Genomic DNA, 15,998 nt, shown 5'->3' on the forward strand with positions numbered 1-15,998 from the left:
TAATAATACGGTCTGTTAAGTCAGTAGACCAAGCACTCGACCCATGTTTGTGAAATTTTAAATAAACTTCAAAGAAGTTTTCTTTTCCTCATTATAATTTTTACAAGCAAATATATGTTCCGCCCAGTTGCATATTTTTGCTAATCTGATAAGGTAGTATCATGATGAATGAACATACACAACACTGCCCCCCCCCTTTCCAAAAAGAGGTAATGCCTGGAAGGATAGTAACATAACAAACAAGCATATACTACATTATCCTCCTGACTCAAAGGAGGAGGAGGAGGAGATAAAATCTGAGAGGACACCAATGAACATTGCCCCTTCCAAAGGAGGAGATAATCCCTGAGAATGGTTTCATGGCAATAGCACAAATACTACATTACTCGCCTCCAAATTGAGCATTAAAAGATAGTACAATAAATTAAAATAAGTAATAGTACAGTTTTCACTTCAAACAGGCAGATACCAAATCTTATTTTTGATTTTCAAGTCTTTGAATGCAATTTCGTTTTCATGAACAGAAGTTAAAGGATTAAAAATTTTTCAAGTGATACACGATGAAAAATGTCCAAAAGGAAAAAAAAAAATTTTAATTGATTTTTTAAAAAATCAATTTATTAAATCATTGTCTTTATTTTTTGTTTTCATGATTTTTTCCAAATGTACCTTTATTTTTTTTAAATTAAAGTTGAATATTTTTCATGAAATGTTGAGTTAATGTTTTCCACATTTCTTGATTCATTTCCAATGTAATTATTTTACAATTAATTTGAAAAAACTGTTTGGCCATCTAAAGTTTACAGACATGCTTTTATTTTCAACAAAACCTTGTCATAAAAATGAATTAATATTCATATCACAGACATGAGATGCAAATAGAAAGCCTTACTATCATAAATAACAAAGACTGCTGTCAGAATCCTTAGCAAGATGATATTGATTATTTTCATTTTCTGAGGAATCAGACAATCATTCAAATCATTCAATTAACAATGGAAAGTACAATCTGGCGGTTCACAGCAATTTGACACTGATTAAGTTCACCATTGGATTAACCTATAACATGACTTTTCTGAGACAATTCTAATGTTTATTTGGCCTTAAGTGATAATTGATAAATGTATTGATGTGTTAAACACAAAAACGTTGAGTAGTATGAATGGTTTCAAACTTTTACTGCTGTTTTGTACATCCCAGAATATAAGCATCCGATGAAGAAAACAGAAACCTTAAACATGCATGGATTATTGTCATGCCTGTGAATAAATGCACACTTTCTTAGTCTAAATTTGGAATTATAAACCAAGAGACATACAAACAGAAACAATTATAAACCAAGAGACATACAAACAGAAATAATTTTTTTAGGTTGCAAAACATAAAATTTTATGAGATTTTCTTTTCTGTTTAGAAAAATGATAGATGATCCATTATGAAATTATAACATGTTTTTTTTTTTTTATTTCTCGTTTCAGTTTATCAAGCGTCATCTTCAAGTCTTGTCCACATGTTGAACAGACCATTGCTTATTTTATTAGTCCTAACATGTTATTTGACCAATAACATGTTTGGCCAGATGTGACACAACAAAGAATCAACATCCTTATTACAAAACAATACTTGTCGTACTACTATCAACTGGATTGATAGCAGCCATTCATTGATTGATGTTAGAAGCAATATTGGTCTGCTTTGTTATCTCCCCCCACAGAGATAAGTTTTATATCTGTGATATATACACGCATACACATACATGACTTGGCTGTGACACAACAAGAGGAAGTGTCAATTCATTGCAAACTATGGAATACATGCACATTTCTTTAAAGGCACCTCACGTGTACATTTCTTCCTTCCTTTTACATAATGTTCCAAAATTTGAGCGAGAAAGGAGAAAATACCAAAACTCACAAAATTTTTCATGAAGAGGTCACATTAAATAGAAATGGCTACAATTTGGCTTGTAAAATAAAAAATATTTGCTTTTAAAGTTTTATGAAATAAAAATAAAATGATTTTTAAAATATTAAGATATTTAAAAATAAAATAAATTATTAAATGAAAAAAAAAAATCACATGCACACACAAATAATAATGGAATTAAAAATTCACCATTAAAAGTATAATTGCATTTTAAGTCTTAAAGTTACATTTACTCTTTCAATGGTCAGTTTTTAACTTTATTATTATTAATATCTGTGGTTTCCATGTTGAGCACTTAATTATTATATGCCAAACCTTTTTAGGTTTGCTGTCTTCATATATAAGTATTGGTACATTTTTAGGTTATTTGTAAAACAATGTTGTAATATTTTATTGTATATCAGAGATCATAGTAAAATAAAGTGATTTGAAAAATCAAAAAGAATTCATGTTTCAGGTTTCACATTATATCAAATGTATAAAATTGAATATTTGTTTCAGATTTAAAATTAATTATGTTATAACACAAATTAATAAGATGTGGCCATTCAATTTTTGTGTGCAATGATTAAAATGCTATTTACAAACTTAAACATGTCAAGCCAACAGATGTGAGGATACATTTGTAAAATTTTAACTTCTGAGGTATAGCATTTATTAAATGTTGATTGCTGGAAAAAAAAAAGACTCCAACTTTTTGGCTGTAGTCTTAAAATGTTTTTAATAATATACTAAAATAAGACTGCAATTTAAAATAACTTATTCCACATTAATTTCTAGTGACCATTTTCATTGAAGTTGAGAATTAATGATGAATTAGCTTGAGCCTTGGAAATGATGATATTTAAGAAATGTATAATTATTTCAAATTTTAACAAAATGTTTTTAAAAACAAATATTAACTTTGGTAATTGTATACATTTTTTCCAATGTAAATTTAGCATTTTTATGTTGTAGTGTGATGATTAAAAAAGACATAACATCTCAAAATAATGAATTTGAAAATAATATATTAATAAATAAAATATTTAGCTATATAATTTTAGAACATTATTGTAAGAACTATTCGACATGACATCATGATAGCCATTCATCTGCAATCAAAAATTTGTAAGGAAGGAATTATTTTCAAATATTTTTTTTATTAAATTTAATTGGATTCTGTACAACTTTCTGTTGAATTTGATTTCCCACACAATTTACGTCCAAAATTTTCATGTACATTTTAAAACTAATTTCTAATTTTCTTCTATTACATCAAGTCGTTTCTATACACCATACTTTTGGAATAACATTGAATTCCTTAATAGTAATAATCAGCTAATTACTTTTCTCATTTTACTTCTAATAAATAATGACTATAACTACGATTATAAATTATTGTTAGAACACAATACAAAATTGTTCATAAATTTAAACATCCTTGGTAAATCAATAAGCATACATTTTTACCATAACTACTTGTATACAATTTGATTTATACAGTAGCAACCCAGATAGCAGCTTATCAATCCTTAACATATTCCTTGCATATAAACATAATTTATAAAGAAATCAAATGTTAGTCTCAGGGTAGAAGAGTGGGGTCTGTGATCGCTAAGAATTAACTAAAATGTATAAAAAAAATTTTTTTTAAATACACTATTCTTTGTATAAAGATAGATTTGAAAATAAAACCTTGAATTATTTTATTCATTGTATCCAAGTTTTTAAAACATTCTCTAAAATAAGCACAAATTCTGAATCTAAAAAGTTTGATATTATACAAGAACTAGAGTATAGTTTTAAATTTAGAGGCCACGGGTTAGTTTTAGAAAACGGGTCTAAGATCTTAACAAAATGTTTTCAGTTTAAATAAAACATCTTGGAAGATGATTGGGCCAATTATTTAGATAGATACAGATTTGTTAACATATTTTCAGTGTGAAAAAAAAAAAATAAATAAATAAAAAGCAATATTGTAAAAGTGATTTTTTTTCCTCATCAATTTAAGACAATCTTATGTTGCTTACAAGAAGGAGGAAGGGGGGACAGACTTTGCTTATTATATACACTCAACTTAAAATAAGTATGAAATAGCTTCATATCCTTGTTTAGAAACCGCTATATTGAATGGTTCCACTTCAAACTCAAAGCTAAAAACTAAATTGACGCCAACGAGTATTGATTGTTCCTAAAATGTATGTAGGTTTATGGAACTCTGAAGTTTTGACTGTCTTGAACAAACCATAAGTGGATATAATTAACTATTCTAGCAAAAAAGTAAATTGTTATTCTTATCTAGATAAGATTTAAGTGAATGAAAGAAAACATGGTATGAATAAAACAAAACCAATTTAGAAACAAATCGACACAGAAATTTGAGCCATTTATCGCACTAAAAGTGAGATTAACACATCAAATTCACATTTTTTACAGTTAGCCGCACAAAAACACACCTTCTTCCAGTCTGGCACAAAGCCACCATATTGGAACACTAAATATCCGCACATTCCATATGTAACAAAGCAAATCTTTATGCTTGCGATAAAACCTTAATCCCTGCTTGCCATGATTTACTGTTGCTGCACTTTGTCCCAAATTTATGATTGCAACTTATAAATATTTAATTCTCTATAATCAGATTGTTAAGTGGATCACTTTTCAAGTAACATTATGACTTGTATCTGAAAATATATGACTCATTTGAGAAGAGAATGTAGATTTGTAAGAAAGTAGCTATCTACTATCCAAGTTCATCTTCCCAAGCTTCACCTTCTTTGAGAAGAGGTTGGCTTATTGCTAATCAAGTGAGACATTTCTGCTGGGGAACGCCTCTTGTACACTAGCTTTTCAAACCCTTGCCTAACCTCCTAATGAAGAGATTAAAAAAATACTTCTTCCCTCCCCCTATTATATACACACAATCTGCTAGAGAATATCTGTAAATAAGTATGGCTATTCTTAAGATGTGTCATTCAATCTGAATGCTTAGTTTGATTTAGTTATTTTACAACATATCAACCCTTTTTCGTTTATGATCAAATCCAGTCATTTTGAAAAAAAGTTTTTATTTTTCAAGTTCTTTATATCTTCAAATATTTATAGCGTTGAGTTTGTTTTGCAAAAAAAAAAAAAAAGTTTTGTTTTTAACTTGGCAGAACATGATTGAGTTTTTCAAAGGGAAAGGCAAAAAATAAAATAATCTTTAGTTTGTTTTATATAAGGAAGTCAGTATCTTCAGGCAGTTTGATTTAGTAGCACCAGATGATGTAACAAATACTACAACTATGAGCCAAAGTAGACCTGGGAGAAATGGTAACAACTCCACATTCCCCATAGTTCCCACATGGGGCATCATCACTGGATGTCTCAAGGTCCTACCCAATGACTGAAAACTTAGTGATGAAAATGCTATTTCAAACTAAAGTATGTCAAATGGATCAACAGACAAAACCTCTGTTTGGGTGCATATTACCACTCTGAATTATTTAATATCAAAAACTTAATCTTTATATAAAGTTAGGTGTATGTTTATATATTTGTATGTAGAAGATTCACTCCTAAAATAATAAGCCAATCATTATGAGTTTTGAAACACAGCTGTAATGGAAATTTATCAATGTTGCTGGGTTTTTAATGCTTGAAGAGTTGTCTCCCTTTGATGCTTATTTTCAGTAATGTAAGGACTTGGGTAACCTGGAGTTGCCTCCCCTTGTCTGTTAAGTGATGACGTGCTTTAGGGGTTGGGTAACTTGGAGTTATCTCCTTGACTGTATTTATAAAAACGCATGTATGTGACGTGTCCTTTCTCCTCATGTTATAAACATTTAAAATAAATAGACGTGTCTTTCCGCATCTATCTGTGTGTAAAAGGCTAAAAAAAAAAAAAAAAAAAAAAAAAAAAAAAGTTACATTAATTTGTTTTTTGTCATCCTCAATATAACTTCCAGTATAAAGTCATTTAAGGAAGTAAGGTGTGTTTTCTTTATCTCATAATTAACGTAAAGGTTATTAATTAACTCAACAACCTGCTAGGTGTAAAGGGTCGAAGTATGAGCTATATTTAGTTTTATACAAACAGAGAAAAAGAATGTTGGAAACCCTTTATGAAAATTCAGATATCTGCAATTTTTGTGAAACTTCTAAAGTTATAAGGCATCAATAAATATTCTCTAAATTTCAGTTTTTTTGGATAATTCAAGTATTTCAGATTTGCATCAAATTTGATCTGTAGTCATTAGCCATAAATTAAGAAAAATTGGCTTCAGTTTCTACTTAAGACTTCTTAAACAAAAAGCCTTAAATTTTTAGACATTTTCTAGAAGCAAAATTGTAATAGATTTTGATAATTAGAATAAGAATTCTAGGCATAAAGTTTAATATCATATCTGGATTTTAATCAAAGTAAATGGACACAGAAAATGGTGTGAAACTTTCTGTTTGGGGGGGTTTCATTTTTCCTGTCCTGATTGGATATTATTCAAGATCAAATATAAATCAACAATGTCTACTGATCATCATGTTTCAGTCATTTTATTCATCGATTTAAGACCCTAAAAAAAATGTTTTTCTTCAAGTAATTGAATGTTATGACAAATTATTACAAAAAAATTATGTCGTTTTGGCAACAAGTCAAATGAAAGTTTAGTTCTTAATCAGTATTTTCCCTATATTAAAAAAAAAAATCTGTATCGTGTACATAATTATGAGGAAATGAAAATATCATATTCCAAAAACTCATGTAACTTGATAAAGTCGTTTTTTTTATAAAAGAAAATCATATAAAGAAAATCATTTTTAAGCAATTAATGAGAATTTATGGATATTACAACAAATCTAGCAAGTTTTAAATTATTGTTCAATTATTTTCTTTTATTAATATTTTTTCTCAAAATGATGGGTGAAACAGTTACTTTTTGAATACTCATAAAATTTCAGTTTCTTATTTAAAAATAAAACTACTTGATTAATTCACAGGATTTTTGGAATATGATATTTTCGTTTTATCACGACTATGTACATCATGCAGATATTTTTTTATTTTTTAATACAGGGGGAAATTCTGGACAAGAATCAAAAGTTTTAATATGAAATAAGACGTGTGGTTGAACATGAGTTAAATCAAATTTTTTACAGTCCAGAAAAATAGGAAAATAAATATATTAAAGAAAAGAGACCGTATAATTCTGAAGAATAAATGCATTAAAAACTAAATAGATTAGTAAGTGAAGTAAAAGCTAAATCTAACACCTAGTGACATTCAAAGTTGAACTTAAAAAATGTCAAATCTTTTCACTTTTGAATTAGAATTTTTGAAAAGCAGGAATTATTTTTTTTCATAGGTTTACATCCATTTTGTTTCTCATAAACTCACTCAAGTTTGTTGAATTAATTTTTGGAGAATTAAAAACCAAGCAATTCCATCTGAATCAAGATTTTTGTGGGTGGTTTGAAAAAAAAAAAAAAAAAAAAAAAAAAAATGCAACCGATTAATAGAACCCTAAAGCTGAAAGGTTTTAAAATGCTATAGAAATAAAAGTAGGATTAGTATAAGTGGCATAACAATTATTGTCACGGATAAAACAATTAACAAATTAGGTTCAAATCTAGTTTGATCACGGATGTTCACTTGTACACAAATTACTGTCAAAAAAGGTATGAACCCTGACTTCCTTCCAAATAAGGTGTTTCTGAAACAAAGTATTAAAATCACAGAAAATAAACTGAATTCAGAAATGATAAAAGAATGAATTTCTGGGACATTTTTGGGATCTATCTAATGAAATATTTGAGAATTAGATTTTTATATTTCTATTATATATTCTGTGATATATATATATATATATATATATATATATATATATATATATATATTCATTAAAAGTTGAAGTAGAATGATTAAAATATGTCTCAAGAACGAATCATTTACAGTAAGTATAATATACAAGGTTGATAAGACCATATAACAGATAAACCAAAGTTTAGATGACTAAGAGAAAAATACAGACTTATCATTGAGACATTTAGTTTATCCCATGATTAACAACTCTTTTTACCCACAAGACTCAAATGAGTACAAGCAAACTGATAAAACTAAACTCCTGTTACATATGCACCATGAAGTTTCCGCTTATTTTAATAGTTTTCTTTATTCTATAAACTTTATATAATTTATTATGAGAAAGACATGTTCAAAGAAGTTTATTGCCAAAACGTTAGTAATTTATATAGAAAGTTTAAATTTTTAAGTTTTATTATGTTAATCCAATTCGAATTAGTAACGTTATAGAACAAACAAAAGCATTTTTCAAATGACTTATTATGAAACTTTATCAAGTTTTACAAATTATAATGAAAAATGCCTTGGTCTAAAACCTATTGATAGTATGACCCTTCTCAACATAGACAGATTTGTTTAAGACATGTTTAGTAATAACATTTAGACTTGACATGATTATATAGGTCAAAAGAAATATGGCAAGTTTAAATTTATCTCCCATTCTGCATTATAACAATTATATGATTCTTTTTTCTTTTTAATCTATATTAGACTAGCAGAGCTACCTACCATTGAGAGGGGCAAAAGTGAAACATTTCTATTAAAATTTTGATTTATTTCAATCTGTATCTTTATCCCCCCACCCATTTTCTTCTCCCTCCTCTACCCTCTTTCTCTTCAATCTAGTCCATTTCTCTCTCTCTGAACATGCAGACATACAATTTTTCTTTATATAGATTCCCCAAAGAATTAGTTGGCATAAAGAAAGTAACTCCTTGATTAAAAATAAAGTTACTTTCCTTTAGTTAATGCATGAAATGCCTAAAAAAAAAAAAACCCTCCTGAAGCATTCTCTGCTAGTTTAGAGTCAAAGAACACACTTTTTTTTTATATATTAATCATCCAGGAAAACACATCAAGGATATACAACTTTGTGGGTTTTTGTTTTGCAGTTTTAACTCGAGATACACACACAACTGCTCTTTATATAATAAACTATTTTCTCCTTTTGGAATAAGGTATGAGGCATAGTGTCCAGAAATTTCAGATAGGTTCTATATATTGTTCTTGTGGCACATGATTAATTTAAGACACCTCAATCTCAAAGAATTAATACAGATCTTGATATTGGAATAAAGCAAGGATGCATATTCTTAAGACATATCTGCTCAATCTGTGAATTTAATAAAAATTCTGTTTTATATTTAAGTATTACACACTGATTGACAGACAGAACTTAAGATGGTGGATGCATCTAAAACAAACTACAAATATAAATTACAAGAACTGTTTGATGATTTATAGAAAGGTTAAACTGAACTTTGCCTTTCTTGCAAATTCATGGTTTATGTAATTTAGGAGCATTGTTCAATTTTTTAAACATCTGCTGCAAAAGTAAAAAAATATGCATTTACAAAAAAGAACTTGGTCTGAAGATGATCATTAAATACAAATCAGTTCAAAAAATAAAAATATCCTAAACCAGAAAAAACATTCTTTGTGTATGCATTTTGAGTCGGAGAGCGGTTTTGGGATACTGAAGAAAATTATTACTTAACTGAAATACACAGTTCAATCACAACTACGTTTAAATAAAGTTTTATGGTCTAAAATGAATTAGTTAGAAACTTTTTTTATTACAGTGAAACACAAAAACAAAATAAAATCCCAAAACAAACAAAATCTACTTTAGTTTTAAACTTAAAACTGGAGTTTTACATAAAAGTTTTTTCAGCAAAACAAGTCAAAATTTAGATATACATTCTTGCAAAAGTCATGCTTACTTCTTATAAAATTTTGTGATACCTACATGGTATATGAAGATGTTTTTAATTCTCTTTCATTAAAGTTAGTTCAAAGTTCATAAAAAATATCTCTAATAGCTTGACTAAATCTGAATTAAAAAAAAAAAAAATCCGCTTTTTATTGCCAAAAAAACATTTACTCTCCTTTGCTTATAAACTGAATCTTAGTCACTTACATAAAAATACTCTTCACAAAATTATGATAGATTAAAAAATATTTGTGACTAAATAAAATTTAAAAAAAGGAAACAATGAAAGTTTCACACAATGCTCAAAGATTTACCATTCCACTAAAAATCCTATTGTTCTGCTTAAAGCATAAAATTCAGTGTACTTGACAACGCTTTTCCTTTCCATATTGTGATGTATACATTCTTTGGTGTGTAATAAACTTAAATCTTTTGAAATGTTTGATTTTTCATTAAATGTTTTCTTTCTCTCTTTAGTTGACGAAAATGTTTCTGTGGCTACTTTCTGATACAATGATGACAAACTGTAATAATCATCTTATAAGCCTGTCTCATAATGAATGCAAAGTGACCAAATGGGATTATCATTTTTTTTTTTTTTTTTTTAGAAAAAGGTGGTGGGGGTGATTGGTGTAGCGACATGTTTTTAATTTGTAATTTTGCCAAGACTGATTGAATCAGGGAATCTGCTGCATTAAATTCAGAGGTTAATTATATATATATATATATATATATATATATATATATATATATATATATATATTGGGATGATTAAACAAAATTGGTAAATAAACAAATCAGAACTTTTGAAGGTATTGGAATCAGAAAAAAATTGTGCGTATTTTCCAATGCCAAAAACGATTCTTTATATTGTTTTTGTTCGTTTCTTTTTGCTAAATCTTAATTTTCCATGGCTCATATTAATGGATAATCATTTGATTTTAAACTACCATTAAAACTAAACTCCATAGTTCCTCTCCACAAGTGCATTTTTACATTTGTAAAAATACATGCACACATTACATAGATTTTTTGCAGTAAACCCCCCCCCCCCCAAAAAAAAACCCCAAAACAAAACAATTCTATATTTAGAAATTTAAAAGAATCAAAAACGGTAATTGCATCGGAGTCAAGAAAAATATTAGCATCGTCTCATCATTCATATATATTTTACTATGGAGGTCATCACTTATCAAGGCCCAGAGACCAATCTAGGATAAAGGTTAAATGTTAGATAGATGGTGAGACAACAAGGTCATAGTGGAACTAAGGTAGGGCCAGATTATCCAAGAGGAATGCTGAACAGGAATTTATTCACATTGGATTTGAAGACAACCATGTTACAGTCAACAGGGATGCAAACCTACAGTATTGTGTTCCACAGAGACTGTTCTAGGAAATAAACTCTGCCCATGGAACTTTTGTTTAGTCTTAGGCACAGATAGAGAATGTGGGAAATTGTTGGCAATAGTTGCAGCTAGACGTGTATTTGTTGCAAACGTTTTACAGGGAAGGCTCATAGATTGGAGCTTTGTCGAGCACCTACCATGAAAGTAATGACAGAACAGAAATAGACTCAATGTCTCTTCTGTGAGAAAGAGAAAGTAGGAAAGAGAAAAGGTCATCATCCACTAAATTTTGAACACGATTTTTCACCCTGTGAAGGTAAGAAAGAGTACTCTTAGGAGCTCCATTCCAGATGTGGCAACAATACTCCATCTTAGGACGTATTTGATTCTTGTACAGGTAGAGGATTGCGTCGGGAGTGAGATACTTTCTGGAGCGATAGAATGATCCCAACATTTTTCCAGCGATTTTGGCAACGGATCTGATGTAGGCCTTTTTTTCAGATCAGGGGTAAAGGTCAGTCCTAGGAGTTTTTCGAAGCAAAGTGCTTCTTCAAGACAAGAGCCAATCATTTCAACTGAGGCAAAGTGGGGATACCAGTGCTGGGGGTGAAAAAATAGAAGTTTGATTATGGATGCATTAAAGCTAACTAGCCATTTTTTATCCCATTGTACCACATGCTCCAGGTCAGAGGAAAGAGAATTAGCAAGATCCTGATCCTTGTCGACCTTTAAAGTGTTGCTATATATGGTAGTATCATCTGCATAGATGTTGATAAATGAACAAAGAATATAATTTGGAAGATTGTTGATAAAGATCAGAAAGAGAGTTGAACCTAGGATGGATCCCTGATGCACATCAGCATTAATACTGTGAGGTTCAGATTTCTGCCTATCAATGACTACTTTAACGGACCTCACAGAGAGAAAGGATTTTATGATTGAGAGAACATTTCTAGCTATTCTGTAGACCTTTGTGCCAGACCAAGCCATCGTCAATAGATTCACTGATCCATTAGCCCGTCGGCTCTCAGAACGGAAGCCATATTGAATGTCGTTAAATAGATTGTTTTTGCTGAGATGGTTGACAACTTCTCTATCACGGACTCAAGCAACCTGCTCATGATACACAGTAGGCTGATTGGTCAGTACTAAGATGTAGAAGACCAATCCCCATATTTTTAAATATGGGGCAGACAGTCAAGGTTTTTCAAGGTGTTGGGAAGCATCTTTGTTTAAAGCAACATTTGAACAACTTTGTTAGTATTGGAGTTAGTTCAGGTTGCAGCGTTTTCAGCACAATAATTGGAATATTGTCACGGTTAATTGCTTTACTGGAATTAAGATTCTTGATAAGTTTGCAAACATCTGACAGTTATATGGATGTCACAGAATATTGCCAGTCCAAGAAGAAAATACAGGAGTAGGCTGCCTTTATTTACATAGGGTGGAGTTTGATGCAAGTTCTTAGTGAAGAGTTAGACTTTGTCAGATGCTGAAGCAATCATCTCAGATCCATTGATGATGGTGATGGACGTTATGCATCTGTTCAGAACCCTATTTGTTATGCACCAAAACTCGTAGAAACCTAGCCTCTGCTTAACTTTTGACTTAACAGTCAGGGCCAAAAATACTTTTGCATTTTCAATAACCTTTAGGCAGTGGTTACTAGCAGTTCTATAGGTGACTTTAGTTTCTGAATATCTATTTCGTTTAGTTAAAATAGTGATTTCTATATGCAATTGCAACAGTACAAGAGTGTACCATAGGTGGCTATTTGGTTTAAGTTGAAACTTTTTAGAGGGTATTTCTCTAAAGAACTCACATGAGAGTTTTCATTTTGATAATAAAGTTGATTTCACTTTGTATTCAATAGGTTTTTTTATTTTATTTTTTTATTTTTTTTTGACTAGGGAGTCATTCATCACTTATCAAGGCGCAGAGGCCACCTGAGGATAAGGGTTAATGAGTGAAATAAATGATAATAGAAAAACTTGATTATTTACAGAGGTGGCTCAACAAAAATTTGTTTATGCTCAACTTGAAAACGGCCACATTATAGACAGCTGTGAAGCAGCCTTGTGGTATTATGTTTCATAAATGGGCAACTCTAGGAAAGAAGCTTTACTCATGGAATTATCATTTAGTATCAGGTAAGGGTATATCATTATAAGCATTATTAGTATCAGGTAAGGGTTTGCCATTTTTATTTAGTATCTGGTATTCAGTAAGGGAATTGTTGGCAATGGCTGTAGCTAGTCGAGTGTTTTCTGCAAATGTTTTATAGGAGGATCATAGATTAAGGTCAGCCACACATCTGCCATAAAATAGTGACAGAGTGGGATAGAGTGGAAAGACTCGTTAAGAAGGTTTTCATCAGCATTTGTTGGTTCACATTTACATTTCATAACTAGTGAGTGAGCAAGTTGATAAAAAAATGTTATCAGAAATCTATTTCATTTGTTTCATACATTCTTAGAAAGTATACAATAAAAAATGGTTCATATTTGCTTTAATGAAAACTTTTATATTATATTTGGCTACTTGTATAGTTTAATCAAAACATTAAAAATGAAAATACCGAAAAAAGGTTATATTGTACGTATACGTTTTGGACTGAAGATCTCTGAAAAAAAAATTTCACTTAATTTGATCGAGTAGTTTGTTTTTTTTTTACAGTGGAAAAACACGTTTTTATGAGAGCGCATTGAAGTCAGCCATTATGAAATTTATTGAACGTGCCACGGGGAGATAACTCCAGTTAAAGCGCCGACACCCCTCCCCATCTTTAATACTAGCTTTTCTTCCTAAACATCGAATCTTTTGCTCGGTATCATAACAAACTGTTTTTTCGGTGTAAAAAAAAAAAAAAAAAAAAAAAAGTGAAATTTTTTTCGGAGAACTTTGTTCCATAACGGATACATACAATTTAAACTTTCTTTGATAGTTTCATTTTTTAATGTCTTGGTTAAACTGTACAAGTACCTATATTTGTTTTTTTCTAAGAATGTTAGATCACACGACCTATTACAGGTATGACCTTGATTCAGTTGAAATTTCCAGAATATTGCAAACTATAACATATGCACTTGATGAAGACTAAAATAGTAAACCAATCAAAACACTGGCAAAATGACAGCAACCAAGATTTTTTTTTCTTTGATGTCTTGAATGCCCTCAATTAAATCTGTCGCCCAAGAAGAAGGAAGAAAATTATTTCAAATGCGAAAATAGACAGCTATTTGACCCCATGAATGCTGCCTATATCTCTCTTGCATCATACAATCTTAAATCATTTTAATTCAATACTAAGCTACATCCTTGTATTTTAATAATGTATAATAATGGGTTTTTATTTGTTATTTAAATACAGTTTCAAACCATTTTTTCTAATCCAAATTAATACAAAACAGTCTGCTCCCCAAGCTGATACATACTTGTATCTTTTTACGAGGGGGACTTGTATTTTTTAAAACTTTAGGGCTGAAAAGAACTTAAAGTATGATATTTAATATCTGAATTTTATTGTTGGCTTTGCTTGAATGCTACTTATGTTCACTTGAATTTTTTAAGCTGTTATTAAGTTGTTGCATAATGTACTTACATTAAACTTTCTATTCTTATAAAATATATAAATTTCCAAAAATCCACGACCCCCCCCCTGCTGAGATGCTTAAGTACTGACCATAGACTGAAAACAAGTAGAAACATAGCTGCCTATATTGCTGAATGCAATGTGTAATGGAAAAATTCATGAACGGCAAATCTCTTACTTCTTATTCCTTAATTAGTATTTGTAGAGTTGAATGTAACAAGCAAAGAAGTGCCCATACTTTATACTGTGTTTTGTTTGGGATGAAAATGAAAAAAATTTTTTAAAATAAATTCAGTGTTATAGGAGAAATAACAAGAGTGCTTAATTACTTATATAAGAGCATATATAATTTTTTAAAAAGGAACACTACACAAATACTGAAAACTCGATTTGCAGCGTTAAAAATACAAAATGTGATCGCTTTATCACTGAATGGAGAATTACCATTGTGATTCACACCATTACATTAGCTGATGAATCGCTCACTTTTTTCTTTCTTTCTTTTTACATAAGCATCACCATTTATCAAGGCCCAGAGGCCACTGGAGGATAAGGGTTAAAGAGTGTGCAGTAGACAATTGGACAATAAAGTAATGGAAATTCGGTAAATTTGTTAACTTAAGTGGAACGGCTCATCAAAAACTTGCTTACGTTAGACTTGAAGACAACCATGACTTGAAGTCAGCTGGAAAGCAAGAAAATGGAAGACAATTCCATAGGCGTCCAGTTCTAAGAAAGAAGCTTTGTTCATTGAATCTATATTTAGGTTTAGGCACAAATAAAGAGGGGGGGGGAATTATTGATAGTGGTTGCTTTTTTGGTATATTTGAGTCTGAGTCAAGTTTCCAGTGTTTACATGAAACTAAAGGCACCGATGGATGATCATAACGCTTAGTATCCATTATATCTATTTATTTATATATTGTAAAACACAAATGACTTCAATGTCCTCGAAAGTATTACCCTCATGAAAGCAGTAGTTTGTACTTAAGTGCACACAGAAAACTTAAGCAGATATGAATTTGTATAACAAGGGAAGTAACACAATTATTCATGCCAATAACTACTCGCAATGAAAAATGACTGTTTCAGTTTTTTTTAATAACTTTCTCTCTTTCAATGGTAATTTTTTTTTTTTTTTTTAGGAAACAGTAGTTTGATCGGCAGAAACAAAAATGCTAAATTATTCTAATTTAATTCAGCAATTACAAATTTTACTTATTTTTGTATTACATGTTTCTTAATATTTGAAGTTTAATATCAAGATACTCTTTTTTTTCTCCAGTTTTTGATTTCCTCTTCTCTTCTATATTTCCTACAAAAAGTTTTTGACTTAGAAAAAAAAAAACAACAATTGACTAGAATAAACCACTGGCT

At 29.9% G+C, this 15,998-nt stretch overlaps 2 protein-coding genes across 2 annotated transcripts in view; one reads left to right on the forward strand and one right to left on the reverse strand.

Moving 5' to 3' along the window:
• LOC145293197 (uncharacterized) overlaps positions 1–10,122 on the forward strand; it is a 67,852-nt gene extending 57,730 nt beyond the window's left edge. The window contains exon 4 of the mRNA XM_080139697.1: positions 1,479–10,122. Within this exon, the coding sequence (XP_079995823.1) occupies positions 1,479–1,585 (107 nt within the window). The 3' untranslated portion in view covers positions 1,586–10,122. The remainder of the gene's footprint in view (positions 1–1,478) is intronic.
• The window catches only part of LOC145293196 (uncharacterized), a 421,398-nt gene that overhangs the window by 230,764 nt on the left and 174,636 nt on the right, over positions 1–15,998 (reverse strand). The gene's annotated exons all lie outside the window — the stretch shown is intronic.

The sequence above is a fragment of the Euprymna scolopes genome, chromosome 14 (assembly GCF_053919585.1).
Source record: "Euprymna scolopes isolate OS-2025 chromosome 14, ASM5391958v1, whole genome shotgun sequence".
NCBI classification, from domain to species: Eukaryota; Metazoa; Mollusca; class Cephalopoda; order Sepiida; family Sepiolidae; genus Euprymna; species Euprymna scolopes.